Source organism: Pezoporus occidentalis, unplaced genomic scaffold (assembly GCF_034315485.1).
Source record: "Pezoporus occidentalis ecotype Australia unplaced genomic scaffold, CSIRO_AGI_Poc_V1 ctg15, whole genome shotgun sequence".
In the NCBI taxonomy this organism is placed as follows: Eukaryota; Metazoa; Chordata; class Aves; order Psittaciformes; family Psittacidae; genus Pezoporus; species Pezoporus occidentalis.
Window position 1 is genome coordinate 193,512 of NW_026913316.1, and position 25,653 is coordinate 219,164.

The 25,653-nt window shown below is 41.5% G+C and overlaps 1 protein-coding gene across 3 annotated transcripts in view; it reads left to right on the forward strand.

The window, feature by feature from the left end:
- The window catches only part of ANKH (ANKH inorganic pyrophosphate transport regulator), a 97,652-nt gene that overhangs the window by 35,157 nt on the left and 36,842 nt on the right, over nucleotides 1-25,653 (forward strand). Inside the window, exons 1-2 of one of the 3 annotated variants that reach the window (XM_062610796.1) lie at nucleotides 22,054-22,396; nucleotides 23,679-23,786. In XM_062610796.1, coding sequence (XP_062466780.1) covers nucleotides 23,744-23,786 — 43 coding nt within the window. In that variant the 5' untranslated portion in view covers nucleotides 22,054-22,396; nucleotides 23,679-23,743. Of the gene's footprint in view, nucleotides 1-21,275; nucleotides 21,493-22,053; nucleotides 23,787-25,653 lie in introns of those variants that run through there. The other 2 variants (XM_062610794.1, XM_062610795.1) reach the window with 2 other exon arrangements.

Here is a 25,653-nt window from a genome sequence, read left to right on the forward strand (position 1 = left end):
GTGGAGGGTAACCTGCAGCACAAGGCAGGACTATGAAAGAAACCAGAACCCAACAACCTCCCTCTATGTAGTAGAGCTGTTGCACACACATACTGGGCTCTTAGTAGCACTGAAACATGCTGCCTCAGAGACTGGCCCAGCTGTTTTGTGTTAGAAAACAGCTGGGGAAGGAGGGGAAAACACCACTGGGATGGGACCTGGAACATCTAAGCCTGAGCCTTCTGCTGAAGTTGTCCTTGGGAGCAATCCTCTGTAAAAAGGCTCAAAGCCCCCTTGCTTGAAAGCGGGCTTTTGGGGGTGTTTTCTCATCCTCATGCTGCATGTTCTACTGAAAGAAGAGGTGAAATGGGATGAGAGATTGAAGCAACAATAGTACCTGTGGAAAGAATTGAAAAAAAAGACACAGGCACTCACTCCTTTGGTTTTCCAGGTCACGTTTCCCTACCCTCAAGTGCACAAGTTATATATTGCCGAAAGGGATTGTGCCACATATCTTTTTGCCCTAGTTACCCCTAAAGGAAAGAGAGTTTTATGTTTCCAGTGGTTAGAGAGACACCTTCTAAACTACAGCTAAAATGTATTCGAGTCCTGTTTATACCCATTTGTTCTAATGCCAGCATCGTCTTCTGAATCAAATGGCTCTTCTTCCCTGTTTTTTCCGTCATGGTTATGTTGAAACAGAGCAGCCTCTCAGCCTTCCCTTTGCTATGGAAAACAAGCTCTTCTGGTTTCCTCTCACTTGATCAGGTTTCCCTGTACCCTCGGTTCAGCTTAGTAACCTCGCACTGAACTGGGAATGCTCTGAAAGCCTCCTTGATCCGAAGCAGAGCTATTCCTGCTGGTATCTTAACAAGGCCTTAAACCAGCAAAAGTAATTCTCAGTCTCTACCAGAAATGCCTCACCAGACCCATTCTCCAGTTGCATTTGCCTTTTTCCATGGCTGCATCGCCCTCCCGGTCAGCCATTTGGCAGCATGTGTGTACACCCAGTCTAGCTGTTGAGTTCCTGGCTCACGGCAGAAATTCTTGTTACTAGTCCCCAGTATTTGGCTTAGCCTTTTATGCTTTTTTAATCCCATTTTTATTACACAAGTTTCAAAGTCATCTGTGCTGGTGGTGCTTACTAGATTTGCATCCTTAGCATATGTAATCTGCATATTCATAATCTTTGTCATGTGGTGAATAAAAATTAATGAAAGTGCAAAAGAATATCAGCTTCATCTTTAGGAGCCCCACCAGTGAATTCCTTTGAGGCAGTTGCATCCCCTTTCAGCACTGCTGATTGCATTTCTCTTTGAGCCAGCCCTGTAAGCATTTCAGAGGTCCTCTTCTAATCCATGTAATTATTCAGTCTGATGAATCCTCTCCTATGTGATACCATATCTGATGCTGTTACCTAATCAGATTGTACAAACGCCAGCATGACAAATTAATTAAATCCCCTGCAATTTCATGCACTGGCTCTTTTGAAGGTTTGAAGCGTCGCCTGTCTAGCTGTTGTTGTCTGGACCCTGCAGGAATCTCATGGAGTACAGCTTCAGTCCTCAGCTTTGCCTGTGTTCAACATCACTGTATTTGCCAAAAAATACAGTGGTGAGATATTCTTTTGATTTTTGAATTTATTATAACATGAACCATTTCAAGTGATAATAAGAGGAGCAGAATGTTTTACTTTGTTGGCCATTTTCTGAAGTATTCATCACTACTTTTTCTCCCATGTAAGCACTGCTGGAAGATTTCCTCCCTTTTTTTTTTTTTTTGTTTTCACTGCTGCAATATGCAAGCTTGGTTGTTTACTTGATGTGGGCAAAGTATGCAACGTGCTCAGAATGCACTGGAGTACCAGTGCCAGCAGTACTCCCACAGACCTGTGCAAAGGCATCCACAGCAGAGTGGGATTTTTTGTGAGCTGAAACCAGCAGTCCTGCTTCCCACTGACTTGGTAGTGTTCCACCATGAGATCCACTGTCGCCTCCAAAATAAATGTGTGTGTACAGCCAAACAGGCTTGTCAAAAGAGCATTTGCGATAGGCATGCAACGTTGCTTCCCTCAGTTGACTTCAAGGTCTCCTTTGTTCTTACTGCTGTTGATGGAGATGCAGAGGTAGATATGTCTGCTGCAGTGGAACATAGAAAGATACTGAGTGTCTGCCAGAGCCATACTTGCAAGTATTTTATGGCCTGAAGTCTTCAAGTCTCTTCCTCTAAACCTAATAAACCTTTTCTCACTGCATCTTCCAAGCCTGTCCTCTCCCTCCATTTCACACCTACCAGCACAAGCATAACTGCCTGCATGTTTCCATAGGGTTTGCTGGCTCCCAGCTAACAAATTGTTTTCCTATCACAGGTTTCGTGGTGAGCAGGTGAGCTTGGTAAGCGTGCTGAATTCACATAGCTGAGCATCCCAAAGAACTTGCTGACTTGTTACCGAATCAATAAATCTCAATCCAAAAGTGCAAAAATGTTAAGTCATGAAGCATAAGGATGTAGACTGTATGTATGGCTTCAAAACAGAATATCCATTCTTGCATTGATCTAGATTTCACTTTCCTCTTTTAAAATCTATTTATTCCAAACTAATTTGTCCTGATGGGAAATCATACTCTTCTGTGGCATGACATAATGCTGTCACTGAAATAATTAACAAACAAATGTATGATGTTAACATCAAGCTCTTTAGGAGCAGGAAAGAGAAAAATGACTTCTAGTTAAAGACAAATTATTGAAATGCCCTTTAGTGCCAGTATGATGAAGGTGTTTTTGTCTAGGTCTGGTGTAGGCTTGCTTTGCAGCTTATTAATCTGCTATAGGCAGACAAACCAGCCTGGAATCAGAAAGTTGGAAAGACCCTTGTGGAAGACTTCCAGATCCATACGGACACTGTCTCGGTCACCAGCCACTGCACAGCCCCGTGCTGTAGCTGTGGCACCGTGGCTTGCTTCACAGTGTACAGACGTGGTACAAAGCCTTCTTGAGTTTGTTGGTGCTTTAAGCCACTTTAATTCTTCCGATCTCTGCAGAAGAATGGTAACCCCAATCTGAACCAGTATTTTAAAACTAAAATAAGTAAATGGCATTTATACAATTATTTTATTATAGTACAAGGTAAACTGTGAAGTACTCCAGGTAAACATTGCTCTGAAATGTAAACATGTCTGGAAGACTTTGTGAACAGCCCTTAAATGTCCAACATAGGAATTTAGGACAGAAAGCAAAGGCTACTACGTATCTGAAACTTCAAGACAGGTTCATATAACAACTATAAAAGAAACGTGTCCGAATCATGCAAAAGAAGATGTGACTTTTGTCATGATCACAGGTAGCATGGTCAATAGCAATCTTTAAAATCTGTTACCTTTGGAACATTAAAAGCAATATTAAATATAACAAAGCCAAGCGTAGCATCACCACTTCATGTAGAACTGTAGTGTTCCTTCTTTCCATTGCTGATATACTTTCATCTGCTTAAGTTTGTGAGGCTGGACAAGATGAGAGGGGGAGGTCTCAACAGTCATTACATCCTTCCATATCTTCTGGTAAGACATCTGGGAAAGCAAAAATACTCAAGGAAAGTTACTCCTCAAGGCAAAAATACACTTTTGAGTAGCTCCGAGTTCAGAGACTACCAGATCAGGTCCTACCCCTTGCATAAATTAGCATTTTAAGTACATTTACTTGCCATTCATGAAACGTGAGTTTGAAAAAAGAAGCTTGTGCTTCAGGTTATTATCGTACTACTGGTTGGAGCCCCATCTCATTCCACATGGTCTAGTCTGAGTGTTTGCATTGCAGATCTCCTTGCACAAACATGAAGAGTGTACCAGTCCATTTGGTAGTTAGCAGAAAAATTTGGGTTTTACCTTTACTGACAGTACATCCATTGGTGCTGTAGATCTTTCTCAAGAAGCCTGAGAGTGGTGGGGAACACAGTTGTGCTAGCCCAAACGGGACTCAGGAGTTGATCCCCAAACTGGAGCTCAGATAAATACCATGACTGAAGGAGGTTCAGCTATCACTCTTTGTCATATGCTATGTGGGTTTCAAGATAAGCATGCAACAGAGCTTCAGAGTAGAATTGCCTTTTAATTTTGCAATGCCTTTAATTCAAGGCTCTTTGGTGATAAATCCCCGCCCAGTTTCAGGGAGAAAAGATTTAGTCCGCTAGATACCACTGTGACAAGCATCTGCTTCCTCGAAGGCATCTTTATTAAAAAGAATCAAGATAGTCTCCTGGGAGAAGACATAACAAAAGCTCTGTAATAAAAATAAATACCTTCTTTTCCTTAAGCCTTTCTGATCAACAGCAGCAGCTTTGTTACTGGCTGCAAAAAGAAATTTACAGCATTTGAATGTGTAATTGAGGAGTTCTCTTTTGTTCAGAGTGAAATAAGTCATATAGCTAAGAAAAGAAATTAAATCCTTCACCCAGATTTTAGCTGTATTTGTTTAAGAGATTGTTAATTGAGTTACAGAATTATTGCAGCTCAGTTCTTACTATAAGATTTTGGCACTCTTGCCTGGACTTGACAAATCAGTCACCCCTGGTAGCTTAAATCTGCAGACAGCAATGACAGCAATAGTCCTCCTCCTCTGTAGCCTCAACAAAGGATGTTCTCCAATATCAAACACTAAAATGAAGTTGAACCATAAAGTCAGGTCTTCCAAAAAGACAAGAAGAAGTAGCAAGTTGTCTTACAGACAATGGAATATGCATAAAGAGATATATTTCCTCTGCTTTGAAGTTTATGAAAATACAGTACTTTTCCTATGTTTAAGGCAGTCTGATCATACTGTATGGCAGGGCAAGAGGCAATTTGCAGTGCTTTTAAAGCTAGTTCAGCTATCTGTGATGAGACCTAAGAACAGTGGGCGCCCACCATGGTCTGGTTCAGCCAGCAAGCAGGAGAGAGGGTACATCCCTGCCCCATGCCTGAGCTGCCAGAGATGCAGCCAAGGATGGAGAGGGTGAGAGGAGGAAAGCATGGAAAAGGTCTAAAGCATCTGAGAGTGGGCAGCACTGAGAAGCTGTTTTCTGTGACACCATCTACCGCTCTGTGGTCAAGTGCATGATGACCTAAAGAAAGCTGAATCTGTTGCTGTTACATCAACCTGCAAGGGACAAATTCATTTGGTCTTGTATGTTACCCACTAGCAACAGGTGTAGAGGTGTATTTTCCTGGGGATTGTCTCCAGAGCTCTGCGGGTTAAGAGTCCTGCTGTACGCTGTAACCAATTTTGGGGAATTTTCTGCCTGCAGTAAATTTGGGGTGACCCAAGGGACCTTTACAGATCATTTAACCTTCAGGTTATACTATTCAAGAGAGTTGTCATGACACCTGCTTTGACTTTACTCTTATGACAGCCATACTTTTGACTCTTTGAGACAAAGAGTTTCAAATAGATAGTTTAAAAAAGGTACATGCTGTGCAGCATCATTAATGTCTTAAATACCTGGAATAGAGACCTATGCTTTTACAGTTCTAGTAAGCTGGGTTTGACGATCTCTCTCTTTAGAATCACCATTCCCATATGACAGTGCTTTGGAGGACCATCACACAATACTCCTACAGCTGTTAGACCACAGTTCCTAAGCTAGAGCACTTCTTGCATTCCAGGAGAATATAGCCTAGTTTTAGCTCCAGTTATACATTTTCCTTTGAGACCTGTGACTAGTATGAGCAATGTTCTTAATGTGCCTTCCTCAGAACAAACATATTAGATTATCAGCGGGAACACGGCCAGAGGGAGTAGCAATTAAAACTATCACACGGCATTATCTCAAAGAAATGTTCATTTTCTTTGCAAGTGTATCTTCCAGCTTTTGTTTTAAGGCATCAGCCAGTCTTGACTGCTTCAGAATACTTCAGACCTTTTCTCTGCTCTACAAGGCATGTTCCAGGACCTCATTTCCCTGATGTCAGAAAGAATTTATTCATCAAGACCAGCACAGACTTAATTTTTTCCTGACCTGCACCTGGAGACTCTGTAGTCTTTGTGCCTTCCTGGCACTTACTTCCCAGAAGTATTCCACAGTTGCTGTGGGTATCCTTACTTCTGTTTTTCTACCATGCAAGTATAGAAGGAGAGTTCTGTCAGGATCACTGTGTGCTGTTGGCTTCATGCATGCATCTGAGATTTTGTATTCTAATATTGCGCGCCACTGCTACAAGAGCTTCATCATTATATTTACCTCAAGATGGTGTGCCCATTGCAGTTCAAGCTGGTGGTCTGGTTTGGGAGCACTTAATGTTTTTCTCTGACTGCCCTGGAAGCCTGAACAAAGAAAGCCCACCAGCCTCCAAGGGCTGGAGTTCTGCCAATACTGGAGTCCATGGAAATGTGATGATGAGTAGAGGATATTATTTTCAGTAGAAAATTAGTGTTTCTAAATAAACAGATGAATGAGGATAGGATATGTTTGCAAAAAAGGTTTTAAACCGTGTTGCTAAACCCTAAGGGTGAAGCCATTAGAGTTGCTTATGCTACACTTTTTTGAGGACTCCAAATACAGCATAAGCTATTTACACCCCCAGTTTCAGAATCCAGAGCTGAGCTGAATTGTGTCCTTTGTTTCCCACTTTATTGCTGCACCACACCAGAGTCGTCAGTGTGGTCAGACAGAAGGCAAGTAGTTTGGGTAGATTATGATAGAAAAATACCATGTTTGTGGTTTTGCACCCCCTGCAAGTTTTCAAGTTTTGTTAAGGGAAAATACAGCTAGTTACAGAGTCCATCAACTTAGAATCATAGAATCATAGAATAGTTAGCGTTGGAAAGGACCTTAAGGTCTAGTTCCAACCCCCCTGCCATGGGCAGGGACACCTCACACTAAACCATGTCAGTCAAGGCTCTGTCCAGCCTGGCCTTGAACATTTCCAGGGATGGAGCACTTACAGCTTCTTTGAGCAACCTATTCCTGTGCTTCACCACCCTTACTGTAAAGAACTTCCTTATATCCAATCTAAACTTCCACTGTTTAAGTTTGAACCTGTTACTCCTTGTCCTGTCACTACAGTCCCTAATGAAGAGTCCCTCTCCAGTGTCCTTATAGGCCCTCTTCAGATACTGGAAGGCTGCTATGGTTACTTGTCCTCATAGCAGCACTTGTCCACAGGTCCTTTTACTGCAGGTGCATCCAGGGCTTTGCAAATGAGAGTCTTTTTTTCTCCTGCCTTTCTCAGTCTCATACCTTGTGTGGTATTTTGTCTCTGGCATTGAAGATTTCAGCAAAGGATAAACTGTAATCTGTTGTTCTTTTAGATAGAGAAGTGTAATAAAGAATTCACTGGGTAAGACAAGCTTATAGGCCATAATATGCTATCAAAGCAAGTCAGCTCAATTTTTCAATCCCCACACTGTCAGTAGTGTGACACTCAACTTGACTCTCTCCTCCTTGGTAAGAATCTTGGCAGGATGCCCATCTGGAGCCAATTTTGTATTTCACATTAAAGCAGCTCAGAGATAAATTTTAGCTGTGCTGAATTAAATTAGCTGTTTTAAATCCTGTGTATTCCCCTGCCTGTCAGCCAGGGAACAAAAAAAAAACCCAGCTAGGGGGAAGACAGAAAAGAGATTGCATCTGCTCAGTGGAAACGGGTTGTTAATGATTCAGAAAACAGAACAAGACTGGTCTGGAGGTAGAGGGACTGTGACAGGAGGCTGTTCTCGCAGTGAAACCTCTGCAAAATGTAGAGTACTACCATGAAAGAATGGTAGATAAGTCTATCACATCACATTTCTTGCTACTTTTGAAATCCAGGAGTAAGGAAATCCATTATTTAAAATCAGTGACTCAGACAGAAGCCCTACTAGGCAAAATTACCTGTTGCTGCACTGTGATGTTTCAGCATCAGTTTCACTTAAGCTTCTGAGAACCCCTTGGTGTTTTTACTGAACTTAACAAGTCAGGGTCTTCTGCTTTTATAAAATAAATGAAAATAATCTAATAGGTTTCAACTAAGGGGACTGAAAAATTGAGCTAGCTTGCTTTGATAGCATCGTATGACCTATAAGCTTGTCTTACCCAGTGAATTCTTCACCACACTTATCCCTCTAGAACAACAGATTACAGTTTATCCTTTGATGAAATCTTCAATGCCAGAGAACAAAATACAATACAAGGTACAAGGCTGAAAAAGACAGAAGAAAAAAAGACCATCATGAGACACTTGATATGTTTCAACCATGCAATTCAAGTTGAGGAGTTAGAGGGAGTGGGTTAGTAGAAAAATGTCCATTGTTATTGAAAGAATCGTTTTTGATAAGATGGGATCATTGCATCATGTCATAAGGAGTGCATGAATGTGAAAGGATGTCAGTAAAGATAATTTTAAGCTTGGAGTTAAGTTTGGTATAGGCACAAGGATGAGGAGAGCATTGAGCTTACAAATTAAGTGTCTTATGATGATGAGGGCTCTGTTGCCGAAGGTGTCTTTGGAGATGCTGTTAACCAGCTGAAGACATTTAAGGATTACTGTGACACCTTTTACAGCTCCCCAGTGGAGGAGCCCATCCACTGTGTGTCTGATCACCTCTTCAGCTGGAAAAGATTTAAATATATATATATATATCTTTTGAATTTGGATTTTGTGAACCTAAAGGTAGACACCTCTGAAACTACATTAGGTATCAAATTACTCCACATATTTGGCTCACAAAATCACTTGTGACTGCACTTCTGGTTAGGACTCATTCCTGCCAGACGCACAGAAATAAGTTACAAGGCTTGCTACAACTCCACTGGTGATTCTAAGTCTCTTCTTCTCTGAGAAGACAGCTGCCTGGGTACTGCTTAAGGAATTCTGAGTAGAAACATTAGCCAAGTATTTGCTGAAGGTACACCAGGCTTGACTGTTGCCAGGTATTTAGAAGTTCCAGAGAACTGTTCCAGTGAACCCCTGGCTCAAGGGTTTGTATGTCCCTGTATATTCAGAAGTAATGCCTTTTTGTCTCCCTCCATAACTTATGTGTTGCCAACAGGTACAGAAGAAAAGCTTGAAGCATTGATACGTTTTCCAGTTCTATTCCAGTTCTCCCCTTTTTGTTGAACCCAGTAAGAATAGAGCATATCTATCCTGATTGCATTTCAGATTAACTGGTATTTTATCCATATTTCCGGTATCAAGGAAAGCCATTTATTATAACAGCAACAGCTGCCAGCTGCCATGAGATCACATAAGCAACAGTAATCAGGTTCTCCCGTGGCCTCCTGCTCTTCTAGGTCAGAGGGGGTATTTTCAGCCTTGCTTGTGTAGAAATATAACTGTGCTTCCCCTTGTTCCAAAAAGAGTGCATGATTTCAAGAGAAACTTTACAGTTACTGTGCTCCATACACCCACCCGCTGGAAAAAAAACCATGGGCTATAATTTCATTGTGAGTTCACTTGTTGACTTCATGTCATTGGATACTGAGAGAGCTGGTTGAGCTATTTTTAACAAGAAACGTTAGCCAATCTTATCACACCACCTGCAAGAACCAGGAGAGAAGTTCAGGTTTCTCAAAACTCAAGCTGGGGGCATAGAAGGTTAGATCTTCAAGAGAAAGAATTCACTTTGGAGCAAGTCTACCTTTTTTTTTCTGTCTTCCTCTACTCCCTCGTCTTTATCACCCATTTCCCATTTATTTTAAACAGCTAAATTCTAGAGACAAAATTACTGGTTTAGTGAGACCATTGCTTTCTGCAGGTATGGGAGTAGTGGAAAGTGCTGTAGTAACTAGAAGTGCTTCAAAGTGTGTTTTGCAATAAATTCACTAGCCCTAGAGAAGGAAAATCACTATCGCTATCCAGTTTGTTTCCAATTCAACTGAGTAACCTCGTCCTAATAAAATTGCCTCAAAGAATAAGAATAGAAGGGAAAGAAAACAGATAGATACAAATGAAAGACTTTCTTACTGATGTTATGGGCTTGTTTATGACGGGTGTTTCCAGCAGCAGAAACACTAAGTTTGTATTTAGGCTGGTGATCTGGGTGCCCTCTGTTTATCGCTTCTAAGCAATTAGGACATGAGCTAATCTGGCAGCTCTACACTTGCAGTCTCAGGCACTCATACCTAACAAACTCTGCTTTGTGTAGCCCAAACTGTGCTTTGCCTAGCCGGCAGCATGCTGGAGGGAACAGCTGCTTAATGACAGACCATAACCATCCATGCTCCCTGCTCCTGACACAACAGCTGATGAAAATCACAGACCTCAAATATGTTGTGCTCTGCTGATGTTGGGCAAAGCCCTACAACATAAATAAGAAGTCAGTGCTGGGCCACATGAGGAGGTAAATGCTTTACGAGTAAGGTAATGGACAGTAGATAATTGCATAGTGCACTAAGTACACATAAAGGTAGGGCTGTACTACATGTTCAGGGACAGCTGGGCAAGTTCCCACTTCTTAAGTCAGGTACAGAAACCTTATTTAATGGTTCTGTGTATTTTTGTAGTGGTAGCTTTGGCACGCACTTTATAAGTTGTTCTTTTATTTTTTGACATAGTGCAGTAGTGAGGAAGATGAAAGACCAACCTGCAGTTATTTGCCTTTCTTCTTCCTAAGCCCAGCCATATGACGAGCCAAGAATTTTGTGCACTTGCTCAGCAGGCTTTTTATCTCTCTTGTCTTCAGTGAGAGAGAACATTTACCCAAGCTTAATGAACAAAACCCGCAGACCCTAGCTTCAGTTTGCTTTAACTCTTCATCATGTACAAGTGATGTTCATTAAGTGGCAGATTCTCAGTCACTTTACATGTTTTGCCTAGCAGACATGTGATGACACTTCCAGATTGCTCTGAATGATTTAGAGGAGCCCCACTTACAACAGAGGTGTTGCAGTTTGCCAGCTGCGCTTACTTTGGTCTGCTGCTGGCTACCTATGAATTTGAGCTACACTGGGGGACAGAGGGAGGGAGCAAGAGGTAGACAACAAAATATGACACACACCCCCACCCCCCACCCCCCAATTCTGACATTTTCACCACTTCCCTTACACCCCCATTGTATGAAACCTTTTTTGTCCCATCCTGCACATTGTCACTGAGGCTGAACTTCATGATCTTCTGCAATCAAACAGCATGGACATCTACCACTGAACTAGGTGTCTCAAGGATTTATTTCCCAAAGGGGTCAGCTGCTGATCTAACAGAAGGTTCCCCTCACAGGACATCCATACTGGGAGGCTTCCAAACCCCAATACCTGTTTGCATGGCCATACTCCAGTGAAGTAACACAACTCTCCTATCTGACTACCAGCTCTGTCTGTGGCAGAATTAGTAACCCTAAATGACAGCAGCAGGAGGGTATTCTCTAGAGCAACCATGAGGGGGTACATAAAATACTACCTGTGATGATTCTAAAATACTTTGCTGCAGTATTGACAGCCTTAAATTTGATTGCTGGCTCTCACAGAGTTTGCAGGATATGATTACTGCATCACTTAAATAGCACATGGAAAGGAAATAGAGAGGAAATGACAATTATTTGTCTTCCGAGTAGGAGGACATGGGATCTTAATCACTAAGTAAGAGTAGAAAGTGTATAGAAGTAAGAGAGCTGCGATGAAAGTAAATTTTACAGATCTGGCCTCCAGGGTCCTTTCTATGAAAGCCAAGATAGGAGAATAACCCACTTCATAATTCCTGAGAGAAGGAAGTCTTTGTAGGGTACAGCAACTTCAGTCCATGGAAAGGGAAGTACTTTCCCTTTTGCTTTGAGCAAAAAAAAAGTAGTGTTTCCTTGTCTCCTGGTACCTTGAGGACTTGAACCTATACAGTATCTGTTGTGTGGTGCTTGACCTTCACTGTCTAATTTTAATGCTCAGGAGTAGACTTGTTACAGCTGAAATATAGACAACATTTCTGTGCAGGCAAAGTAGTTTTACCTAGTTCTGCTGAATCCCTGCAACTCATATTTTGCAGATGGCTGGCCAAATGTTGGTCCATTTTAAAGTCACGTTCGGCAGCCTCTGCCAAATTTCAGGAGTTTTCACCAAATGCTGAATGCGTTAGGATTTGTTTAACATCAAAAGTTTAAGGAAAGTGGGTATAAAATCTACAAAGCCATGGACAAACCTCATTGATTTCTCCTGTCTTTGCATTTTGCAAAAGTATTTTTGCAGTATTTGCTTGGGGTTTTGTGTTTGGTTTTGTTTTCTTGCTAATTTAGGTCTTTGCCTAGGCTGATTTTTTTAAAGGGTTTAAAATTGGACTTACACTAAATACAGGGTATTGTAATTGGGAGTGTCAGGTGACCTTATGTGAAGAAATACTGCTTAATAATATGTGAAAAAATGAGAAAGCAAAAGCCTAGCTTCATGTGCAATGCAAGAAACAAATACAACATCTACATCACTGAAAAGTGCTGTGAGTTATATATGAAAAAGCCAAAACCAGCAGAACAGGATGGGTAAAAATTGGAAGGCAAGTGGAGCTATATCATTTCTTGCCATGAGGTGAAGGTATATTTGAGTTATTGTCAAGATCCTTGGTGAAAGTGGGAAGAAGGGGTACAGAGCAAGTCTTTGGAGCAGCAGGGAGAAGCGGTACAAAGCAATGAGGCAAAAGATCCTTCAGGAAAGGAGGAGCAAACATGGGACATGGAGATTCAGGCAAATGAACTTTGCAGGCCTGAGAGTGTGTTTTAATATGCAAAGGAGACAGCCGTGGATCTTCAGATGCCATTTCTGGTTACATGTTAAGGTTCAGGGTGAGGGTGGCCTTCAGGGTGGTTGCCCTGGGAAGGTATGGGGTCTCCTGCACAATGTCTCCCAGATGTTCAACCTGGGGCAGCAGCTCTAAACTGGCCTCCAAGGGCCCCTTCCAACCCAAACCTATCTCTCTGTTTGGAGCCTAGTGAGAAGGTGTGATCATGGAGAAAGTGGCAATCTCCATTTCAGGAGGAGAGAGCCATGAGGAGTATTTCACCAAAAACTGAGATAATGCTAATAAAAAGGCAATATGCCAGAATTGTGAGAGACTTGACAGGTATGGGACCTGTGTAGATTAAATTTGCTGTGTGCATGCGAACAAGTCTTAGAACAGTCCTTGCAGAGATTTAATTTATAAACATGAGAAAATGGGATTTTTATGAAATATGCAACTGGTAGTAAATCAGTTTACTTTTTACTTTGGGGAGATAATCTGACGAAGAGAACAGAGCCTGTCCCTGTGAGAAAATAAGGAGCATTGATGCAGATACTCTATCACTTGTGATTAAGGCAAATATTCTTTGTGTGTGGATACATATGATATGCATTTGTATCCTCCCCAGTGTTTTCTAGCACTCAAAAGTAATCAAAATGGAATTTGGTGAAGAAATGATAGCTATTCCACAGGGCATTTTGAAGAGACAGTGAGTTGACCTTCTTCTAGTTTTATGTGTCTCAATTTATGTCTCAATTTTATTTGTCTATACTCATAGACTTAGAAATAGAAATAGCTTTTGAGAGGAAATGAATCACTGGCCTCCACGTGAGGAAGATCTGAAGACAAATAGCCTGGAGTTTATCATACTTCTGTAATGTAATCACAAATGCTTTTCACCTTTGTGGATGAGCTTTGGGAAAACCTGAATGAAACACTTGCATGCTGCTTTGAGATCAAAGTATGCCCCTGTGAGTTTCACTTACATACATTTTGGATGATTGATCAGCATCAGCTAGAGGATAGCGAGAAAGTCATACTGCAGGGCAATATCTCTGACGTGCTCATTTTGCTTCTGTTCTGTGCCCCTACAAGCACTGCTTGCCTAAAAAAAGTCCCAGAAAAATTAGTGGTTATGGTCTCACCTTAGGGGATGGATTTCTCCACAGCCATCAGTGGAAATGGCAGTGGTTTTGGCCTCTTTCATACAGGTATCAGACATCCTGTTCAGTAAGGACTACCCAGGGAATTTGTTCCGAAGGGCTTCCCACTGTCACGGCTCATAGCTCTCTTGGCTTCAGGATCAGTGTTTTCCATGTCCTTTGGGGAGGCAACCATCTGCAGCAACTGATTCACCCCTCCACGATCTCTCCCTGTCATAAATATTCTGGCACTTTGTTAAGTGTAGCTTTAAATGAGGCACATTTTGGCTTCACTGCAGCTGTTTTCTTTCCCATGGTCCTGCACCATTATCTTCTGCAGTCTTGTGTGTTTTTTATATTATTCTCTGCCTTGTTGTGCCAGTTGTTCATGACTCTACACAAAGGCGGTAGGTGCCCTAGGGCAGCATGCAATAGATACTCTTCCAGCACCCCAACACATTCTCCTCTGTGTTAGTTCTTGCAGTGGGAAAGATTTCCATTTTCACTGATTTTCACTGTTGTAACTGCTGCCCTAGTTATTCCTGTGCCTCCTGGCTGCGCCTATTAAAAAGTGCTGTTCCCTGATATAACCCAGGTCAAGTGAAAGCTGTGAGTGCTCTGAAATGATGTTATTTTGGATTTAGAGTCTTTATTTAAACTTCTCCCATGGCACACTTTCATACAGCTTTGATATTGGATGGTGAATGGATAGTGTCAACACGTAAAACTGAAATCTTGGTCATGGTCACAGTAATAGGTATTTCAAGTAACAGTAGGAATCTTGCAAAAATGTTTATTCTTGCTTTCCATTGCTGCTCAGGAAGGTGAATGGGAAAAAAAAAATGCTACTGGTTGCACTCAGTTTTCACGGCTTGTTTTTTGTTTCACAGATTATATTGACTTTCTTCTAGGCCATATTCTCATTACTTAAGCATGCAGGGTAAATTTGATTGAAATTTTGGTACACTGACTCTTTTTTAAGACAAAACCATGACGCCTGCATTTGCAGTTTCTTTTGAATGGCAAAGAAGCAAGAGACACAAGAATTTTAGATCTTATTTTCAGGGCAGTCCTAATGCTCTTCCAAGAATGGCCTCTCCAAAGACAGGCCATGTACCACTGGGTTGTCCAGGTGTCCCTCTCTCAGGATGGGCATCTCTTCTTCCTTCAGATCATGGTTTTGGGACACGGTCTCTTGCTGGGGACTGAGATTATTTCAGTGGGTTGAAGCAGTGTCAGCATTTGCAGCACTGTGGACAAGGCTGACTGCCAGCTTTAGTAGGGGAGCAGGGAGGAAGTAAAGTATTTTAATAGTGGGCTAACAGGAATTGACCTCAGATGGCATTTCAGTCATCTGACACATGATCTACATCAGATGCTGAACCAAAATTAGAGATACTGAATTAGGGTAAAAGTGTTGCAAAACAAAACCCCAAAACAAAAGGAAAAAAAGTAACAGTTTTCAAGCTACAAGGTCAGACTCCTTCCACCCCTTCAGGGCTATCTCCTCATACTCTATGTATGTGCAGTCTTCTTCAGCCAGAATAAATATGCTGTGCTATTTTTATCCCATTTCCTCCCACTCCTGTGCCTATGGCCATGGAAGTCTTACACACACCTATGTCAGAGTACCAGCTGTTTCCCTCTAATTGCCTACCACGGGCCCTTGCCTTTACAAGAAATGGATCCAGAAGCAGAGATGCAGATGTGGTATCGCCCAGGTTGCATGGACACAGCGGTCTGATCATGCCATATGTACAGAGCACCGGGTCTGTCAGGTGTCCTTCTGGCAGCACAGTTTCTGCAGCAGTGAGAGGGGAGGCAGAAGCCGGCTTGTACCTCCGATACCAAAGATTTCACTGTGACAGGATTTAGTAAATGAAAACTCAGCCAACAGTTGTTGGGAGAGAGATTATTTGACACAGGAGAAAGACTGTCCCCTACATCAGGTTGCTTTTTGATTGAACACTCTGTCTCTCTTCCGTTTTCTTAGGAGAGGGCAGGTAGGAGGAGGGAAAACATGTTACAGATGTTCACTGAACTGAACATAGTTCCAAATTGAGTGAGTTTTTGCTGTCATGCTTAAGTAGGTAACTAGCTAAAACTGACTTGAAAACATCTTAGGCAGAATCCCAGCTTTAAAGAAACCATAGGAACAGGCCAGCTTCCACTAGGTCACAGTCTGCTTTTCCATGATAAGCAAAACTGAGGACTGACAAGAATTACACTTCTTGGATTTTACTTGCTCTTATTTGGAACACATGCACTGGTCAAGTATTGACTGCATAGTCAATAGTTAACATCAAATGAAGTAGAAAGTGTTCCCTTCTAGATATAGACTGTTTAAATTTTATGTGGTATGTAGGTACTAAAACATTTGAAAAAGCAGCAAAAAAACATATAATACACATGGCTTTCTCAGTGGATTTTCTTTTTAATGCCTTTATATGTCTAATCCGATAAAAAATATGATATCAGTCATCCAGTAGTCTCTGAGAGGATCACGTGAGAAATGGCCAGATTTGTAGAACCAACAGACTTTGAATTAATGGACAGACTTTGAATTTTTGGCAGCAGAGGTATGTAGCTGTAGACTCGAACCAAACCTTTTCTGCCAACATTAGTGAATAGTGCTGAGAGCTCAGGCAAAATAGGACAAAGCTAGACTTGACATTTTTCTCAGAATTGTTGCTTTTTGAATCACTGCCTTTGCATACAGAAGTTTGTTGGATTCATCCATTATGCATGTCCTAGGAATTTGATAGAGGTCTCATATGTTCCTTCTAAGAGGATAAAGCCAGCTGTAGTACCCAATTGTAAAGACGTGGTTACTGGCTTGAAATATCATTAGGTGTATTATTCTGACTTGAATCTTTTTGATGGGAGTTTATATAAATGCTAGTTCTCTCTGATTTTAATGAACATTAGGGACAGCACACAATTACTCATTTTAAAAAATGGCTCAAGAGGTTAGTACCTGGTCCCCTAGTAAAGATTTTATCTTTCCTAGCGATAAAATAATGTGTTACAAAAAGACATTGCATAATACCAGCTGTAGATCTTGGTGTCTGCCTTCTTGAGAGGTGTTTTAGGAATAAGACTTACTTCTACTAACCTGTTCATGTACTTACCGGATTGTGCTGAGCTTGGAATTACTCTGTGGTTTTTTTTCTGTTATTTCTAAAAGAGGAGTCACCGATGTCAGTGGCTTTGTTTTAATCACGTTTGATGAATAGCAATTTACTGTGTCATTTTCACCTATTAGGTTAGCTGTTCATTAAAAACGCAGGAGAAGGTACCATCACCAACAGTCTTTTCTTCCAGCATCTGGATTTCTTAGTTTTCCCTTCAAGTTTGATGTGAATAAGCCATCTGAAAGTAGGATGACATCTGAAATATGTATGATCAAGCTAACTTCTTCTATTAAATAGTTGTTTTTATTACTACCTAGTTCTGTGTGATTTTATTGACAAGCTATACAAATCTTTCTAGAGATATGTTCTGTTGTGTATGAAACGAACGTGGAATACGGATGCTACTGATGAAATTTTATTGATTTTTGTTCACACAAAAAGTGTACAAAATAGTGTCCCATAAAAAAATTGAGACCTTGCCCTGGTTTATATTCTTCTTACTTTGTGAGAGATTTAATTGAAAATATAAAAGGAAATTAAACTTAACAGGAGATTAGATTACCAACTTCATGGCTGACATGCCATGAAAGATGAAGTGCCTCTGTCTTTCATACTGCACTTAAGATGCTTTATGAAGTATTTGGGATTTCTTGTGTATTTAAGGATATCAGATATGACATCAGAAGCTTCAGTAGTGAAAATATTCTAAGGTACATGGGTAGAAAAGCTACTAAAATTCATATATAGTGTTTGGAAGATGAGGATGAAGAACCTTCTGCGTTGTCATCTTAAACTGAAAAAGCAAAAAAAAAGCTACAGAAGCTAAATCATCTGTACGCAGCCTTACTAACAATTCATTTCCTAAGAATCTTTCCAAAGAAGCATTTGGTAGGATTGCTTTTTCAGGGCTACCCTCTAGAGTATTTCATCATGTCAGCCATTCCACAGGAGTATAAATTAATGGTAACATACCTCTTATGAAAGTTCCTTTTGGAATTTGCCAGTCTGCCTTACCTGGTACACAGTGTGTCTCTGGGGAAGATTACTCAGAAGTATCTACTTGGCTGTCATTTCTTCATACAAAAGAGATCAGAGTTCAGCCTGTAAAACCAGAGAGGGAGAGAAGGAGAGCTGCTCAAGTCTTTCTGCCTGTCCTCCTTAGGTGGAAAAACTTAAGATAGCCCATGTCACACAGAGCTGTTTTCACTGGTTTGGGTACTGTGCTTGGTAAAGATCTGTCTCTCTGCAGAGGTATCACAGTGCTCCTTGACAGAATGTGATTTCTTAAAGCCATGTTTATCCCAGGGACCTTGTCAGAAGTTGGGTTACCATCCTCCACATACTTTGGTATTCTGTAGCTGTCTGAAGCAGGAAGGAAGCGTTTGTGCTTGTGAAACTGTGCTGGAAATAATTCAGCTGTTTACATGTGACAGAAGGCTTTTAAACCAGACTACCTGAAATTGGTTAGCTGTTCCTCTCTAAAGTGGAGCTGCCAGAAATACTTCACTGTTGACAAAAAAGGAGGTGAAAGCCATGATCAAGAAGCCCTCTATATGGTGTAATCTAAGGCTATTTGTCTATCACTGGCGACAGCTGAAGGGAGATTCAGCATCTATAGGAAATATAAATGAAAAGGTTATAACTCTGTACACACCTTGATATGGATTACAACATCATCAAAAGCATCATCACAAAAGACAGCTAAACTTGACTATTAATTTCAAAGGCCACAGTCTTTTTCACAAACTGCATACAGTTTTATGCACACTCTAGTGTTTTTGGCATCTACAGATTAAATATAATTTTAACTCTTATCAGTGCAATAGATGGAATTATCTATAGCCCAGAAAAGGTTCATGTACCGACTGCAGATATTCCGTAACGAGTGGTGTCCCTCAGGGATTGGTGCTGGGACCGGTCTTGTTCAACATCTTTGTCACTGACATGGACAGTGGGATTGAGTGCGCCCTCAGCAAGTTTGCCGATGACACCAAGCTGTGTGGTTCAGTTGATACGCTGGAGGGAAGGAATGCCATCCAGAGGGACCTTGACATGCTTGTAAGGTGGGCTGATGCCAACCTCATGAAGTTTAACCATGCCAAGTGCAAGGTCCTACACCTGGGTCGGAGCAATCCCAGGTACAGCTACAGGTTGAGCTGAGAAGAGATTCACAGTAGCCCTGCAGAGAAGGACTTGGGGGTGTTGGTCGATGAGAAAATGAACATGAGCCGGCTTCAGTGTGTACTTGCAGCCCAGAAGGCCAACTGTATCCTGGGCTGCATCAAAAGGAACGTGACCAGCAGGTCGAAGGAGGTGATCCTGCCCCTTTACTCTGCTCTTCGGAGACCTCACCTGGAGTATTGTGTGCAGTTCTGGTGTCCTCAACATAAAAAGGACATGGAACTGTTGGAACAAGTCCAGAGAAGGGCCACGAGGGTGATCAGGGGACTGGAGCACCTCCCGTATGAAGACAGGCTGAGAAAGTTGGGGCTGTTCAGCCTGGAGAAGAGAAGGCTGCGTGGAGACCTCATAGCAGCCTTCCAGTATCTGAAGGGGGGCCTATAGGGATGCTGGGGAGAGAGTCTTCATTAGGGACTGTAGTGACAGGACAAGGGGTAACGGGTTAAAACTTAAACAGGGGAAGTTTAGATTGGATATAAGGAGGAAATTCTTTCTGTTAGGGTGGTGAGGCACTGGAATGGGTTGCCCAGGGAGGTTGTGAATGCTCCATCCCTGGCAGTGTTGAAGACCAGGTTGGACGAGGCTTTGAGTGACATGGTTTAGTCTGAGGTGTTCCTGCCCATGGCAGGGGGTTGGAACTAGATGATCTTAAGGTCCTTTCCAACCCTAATTATTCTATGATTGATTCTATGATTCTATATAGTATTTTCAGGATGGGACCTGGAGGGACACAAATGAAAACATTTGGAGCTTCAGGTGTTCAAGTCAAAGCACATTGCAAGAGAGAGATTTTGCAGATACCAAGGATGGAGAAATTGATATTTTCTACAGCTCTTTCTTGTTCTGACAGTGCAGTTTTAGTTGGAAAAACTAAGCACTCCTCACAGAAATAGTGGAAAAGAACAGTAGGAAAAATGCTCATTTTTGCTACGGGGATGAGGTTTCTTTTGAAGTCAGTGGTAGTTTCTTGCCTACATGGTCTTTGGAAGGGGAAAAAAAAAGTCAGAAGACTGCAACAAAAAGACTATGCTTATATTTAAAAGAGAAAAACTTCATTATGATTACCTGATGATACTCTGCCTGGTTTGTTCATTCAGAAAAAGCAGTATTAGAACTGCTGTGTAAGTGGATTGACTGAAGTTTGGAGGGTGGGTTGGTGAGATGTTCCAGGTTGGCCTCAGTGCCATGGCCCTGTCAGCATGCATCAGCTATAACTCATAGGAACTAAATCCAACAAGTCGTATTCCATCCTTCATGCTTTTTGAACCTAGTCTTGTTTTAACAGTTTGCTGGGTGTACCAGATGACTGATGCTGTCACAATGAAGATAAAAGTTATCATTCTGTAATTTTTGCTCCATATTTTAGAACCATTTTGGTGCAAGCTGGAATTTAAAGCAATGTTACACATTTTTTTCTATGGTTCGCTTTAGTTATAAAAATAATCCTTCTAATTCTCAGTGATTCATTGGCAGACATTTCCTACATACAGACCTAGAATGAATTAGTAGGTTAGTTGAATCTGAATGTCTTGAAATATATGTGCTGGCTGTATTTCTTTTCAAATATGGTACAAGGAGATATAAATGAATATAGGATTGGAACATTGCGAAATTCATGAAAGGAGAACAATTAGGCACATGCATATTTGGCCTAGTTTCATAATAAATGTCACAGGATAATATCAGCTATCCACAATTACATGGGATATAATGAAAAGGTCATTACACTGAAAAAAATGAATTGAGCTAAAATTTTAGCATATAATACTGTCAGAGTTTTTACCTGTAAGGATGGCCTGCAAGGACTGTGCTTTGTTTGCTTTAGGGCTGAGGCCTCAAAATGGAATTTAAATGGTCTTGTACTATCCATGATTATTAGCAGGTCATAAAATTACTGTAAAAAGGAGAGACACTGACTTGTGGTATAGCAGGAGTTCCATTATATACTTCACAAATAGATATTTACCTTATCTTCAAGTCTACTTGACTTGAATTTACTGTTCATATCAAATTATGAAGTTGCCTGTGTCACAAGTCACAAGCTACTGCTGTTGAACCCAGAGAAATAAGGTCCAACTCAGGATGAAAACGATGAGAGCTAAACTTGCTTGGTCCTTCAGAAACCAGCTGCTGAAGATTGGTTTGGGTTCACTTCCACATGTGCTACATTATTTGCTCTTTCTGTGTTTCAACAGGCCTTGAATCGGGGCATCGCTGCTGTCAAGGAAGATGCTGTGGAGATGCTGGCCAGCTATGGGCTGGCATACTCCCTGATGAAGTTCTTCACGGGTCCGATGAGTGACTTCAAAAATGTAGGTCTGGTGTTTGTGAACAGCAAGCGAGACAGGATCAAAGCAGTTTTGTGCATGGTTGTGGCTGGTGCTGTAGCTGCTGTATTTCATACCTTAATAGGTAAGGTCACTTCACATCTAATTAATGTCTTAATTTGCTTCTTTCACCTGTTTTTCAAACTGATTAATGTGTAGGTTTAAGATTTCATTTGTAAGGGCAACAGGAGATGCAAAAGAGATTAAATCTTGGGCAGGTTTCACACCCATCTATACAATTTTTATTACTTTTTAAACAGGTTAAGTGGCAGATTCCACCTCCAGGGCTCTCCTGCCTGGCAGCAAAACATGCTGCTGCTCTCTTTCGGTCAGGTGTGTGAGTAAAACTTTGGCAAGGTTGGCAGGTTGCATGAAGCTGAGAGCTCAGTCTTACTCTAGCAGTATTGTCACAAATGGGTTTTGGTTTTCATGGTAGGTCTGTTTGTCAGAACTCATTGGTGTTTTTTGTGTTTGTTTGTGTACTGCCTCTGTACCTATCCGTTTACTATTTATCTCACAGTACAAAACTCTAAGCAAGTAGGTGCCAGCATCCTCATTAAAATATCAGTATAACCCAGTACTAGTGCTAGTTGTCACCCACTTCTGTTGAATAGTTGATCTGTTGAATATTCTGTTGTTCTGTAAGAGAAATCATTACTAAAAGCACTTTACACCAAACTGAGCCCAGCTCCCTGAGTGTACTCTGGAACAAACAAAATACACAAGCAGATACAAACTGAACATAAAAAGTAAGACAGCCACAGGATTTGCCAGTTTCTGAGAGCCTGGAGAAATGAGATATCAACCCAAGCATCAATCACAGCAATACAAAGCTATGTGACTTGGAAGACTTCAGCTTCATCCTCTCCAAGAGCTGCACCAGATTCTCTGCACCTTCTGGCTCATTCTACAGAGCCAAAACCTCTGGACCTCAACAAGGAGGAACAAGAGACTGGAGGAAGAAGCAAAGAGTATATTGCATTCAACAGGTAAAATACTAAAAGCTGGGAACTCTAAGGGAAGGGATGAAGGAGGTAATGCAACAGCCTATGAAAGCATGTGTTGGTTGACAGGCAGTAGAGTTGGTTGACTAGCAGTAGGAGGTCATTCCATTGCAGAAAGATGGGAAATGTGAGCATGATGGTGATAGCTGGAGTTGCTGTGAAATTACAGAGTGGTTTGTAAGTGAGACACATTTATTATTCAGGCTGTTAGTATCTCAAGAGCAGGATAGACTATTTTAGTGGCTGCCTAAGTAGGTACAAGACCCATCCGGTAAATACAAATGCCCCCTGCTCTTAACCCTTTAAAAGGCTGCCAGTTATATTCACCAGCTTTATATGCCTCCCAAGCACTCCAGTTTGTTTGACCATCATGTCTTCTATTCCACCAGTGATATAGCAGCCCTGTGCTGTTAACCTTTATCTTACAGTCATAATAAATGCATACAGTAACAGCTCACTAGCCATGGCCAGGGATAAGCTGCTGCTAATTTTATAAGCTGAATTCATGCATTTGAATTAATTTAATTCACTGGTATCAGTCAGTCAATTCCTCAGTATGTTTACAGTTGAGGCTGCATTACTGAGTCAGTAATATAAACTTTGGGCCATTTGTACATTTGGCTTTCATATTTCTTTGCTTGGAATGTTTCTTCAGCCCCCAGAGCTGCTCTTCTAGTTGCTCACTTGTTTTCCTGTCAGTGCTGGTCAAAGATTTTGGCTTTGCCAGCTGGATAAAGAAGTAATTTGTAGTCATCCAGTATTTTATTTTAAGCTATGATGGATTTTAAGAAAATTTGAAGAACAGCTATTCAGTTTCCAGGGGAAAGACATAGCTGGATTTTCTGTGTGAGACTTCTTACTGAAGGGAGGTGTTTGGGGCAACTATTGGAAAGCATGCCAGATAAGTTTCTTGCCTTTTCTGGGAAGAAGAACTTGCCTGAGTTCAGAACCTCTGAAATGCCTTCTCTGCAGATATTGAGGAAAGAAAGAAAAAAGAAGGCTGTACTTACCATGCTTAAAGGTCCTGAATAAAGGGCTTCGCAGTCTTTCAGCTGCTTATGGTGGCAGACTGCAAAATATTTTTTAGTATTTTAACTTGTCTATGTCTGAAAATATGCAAAGGCCACAGCAGAGACTGGCAGAGCGCCCGAGAGAATGGAGTTAGTCAGATTCCAGCACCAATTGCCTGGGTGATGTTGCCAAGTTTTATGTTCCAAGTTTTCTCTGAGCCTGTTTCAAATCCTGATTATTCTTCTCTGACCCACAGATGCACAATCTGCCTAGCAGGAGGAAGAGAAGGAGTCCAGTGACAGACAAGCAGCCTCCTAGGACATGCAAGCCTATCACAGGCTATCTATAGAGGACCCAAATACAGGTTACTGATGCTCAGCAGATGAAAAAGAGAAACAAACAATGCTGGGGGGACTGAGTTTCTTCCACATGCCATGTCTATGGGGCTAAGGAAGATGACATGACTGTCTGCTATGGACTGCTGAAGCCCAGGAAGAAACACAGAACAAAAAGCCCAATGAAATAAGGAGGAGTACTGGAATTTGGAAGGAAGAAAACAAGTCGTGGTAGAAACACAGTGACCACAATGAATCACCACATTTCCAACTGTGATAGAGACTATTTGCAGTCTGCACACACAACTCCTCACAAACAGCAGCCTCTGCATAGTTACAATATCAAAACAGACCATTTCTCCCACCTGACTCATGCTTAATTGCTTCAGCGCCAGCTCCCCACTACTGCCTCCCTACCGCAGCTAACGCAGTCCCCTGTGGGAGTGACTGCCTGAGCCAAACCACTCCAACTCACAGCTCTGGGTCCCTCACTCATCACCACACCACATTCCCATGAATATCCACAAAGTCCTCACCAACAGTTCCTATCACTCCCCTGTACAGGTGGCAGTAAGAACTAAGAAGCAAGTTGACCTTGACCAAAGGGTTTTGAAACCATATTCTCATCCCACTTAAAATGCTGCTTCAGACCTTGGTCAGGACAGTACTTCTGAGTCTACTGTTTCAGTTGTGATCTGGAAGTAGAAGATAGTATGCTGCCTACCTTCCCTTCTGCTACTTTGAGGGCAGCTACTACCACCAGTTAGCGTTTCCTGGTGGGAGCTTCACTGTGTAGCCAGGGTCTAAAGCATCTCGTTACTTCAGAGATTGGGTTTTGGTGGGAATATTTGGCTGTAAGAGAAGGGATTCAAGACTCTAAGCCTGTCTGTGAATATTTGTGACATCTTACTAAATTGCCAGCTTGACAGAGGAAAGAAATAATTTATATACCATTATGCTAACATGATGCAATTCATGGTGTTGCTGGTAAGCCCCCCCGTACTGTGTCCTTCTAACACTAGTGTCATGAAAGACATGCACATTTTTTTGGCAATAAAACAGCATTGTTCAGCCTTTCACTAGTTTACTGAGAAATAGTATACTGAAAAAGATTCTTTCCTTTTGCATATTAATATTACTTTCCACAGCTCTCTGAGGTTCTGGAAATGACAAGGCAGAAGTGACTTTGAGGAGAAATCCTCTTTGCTTAAATAAACATCCTTAACTGGAGCCTACTACTACTGATTAAAAACTTTAGTAACCAGGCGAACCTATAGCAGGCTGAATGGTTGAGACATGTGAGTGATTTGTTTTGTGCCAGTTTATTACTGACAGGCTATTGGACATGGGCCACTGCCTGCACAGGCTGCGCAGGAGAAATCTTGAGTAGCTGCTAGCAAATCAGCTGATTACATTGAACTTCCTGTGTGCATGGTCACTGCATTACATGAAAGATCTGCATAACAAGTGGGATACAGGTGTAATCCCACCTTTCAGAGTGACACTACTGTAATAACAGTTGTTTATGATAACCTGAGGGTTTTTTTTCCAGTCAGTCTTGTTCTGGTATGCCCACTGCAATGGCCTGTGCTAAACATTTTGCTCTGAAAAGGATGATAGCACAGGAACACAGAGCAGAATATAATCCAGGCTTGCATTTTTTCTTTGTTCTAAAAGATGATAAAATGTCATTCATTGAAAATGTGTCCTATTTCAGCATCTTCAGATGGCCATTGCTAAAGCAGCAATGTGCTTCCCCAGCTGTCCCTGCCCCTTCTTCCACAGCAGAGGCAGTTTCGTATCAGCAAGGTATTCAGGGCAAAGGAAGAAGGAAGAAAGACTATGATCAAAGCATTTGTGGATTTTAGGATAGCAATAATTGAGTTGGAGTTATAA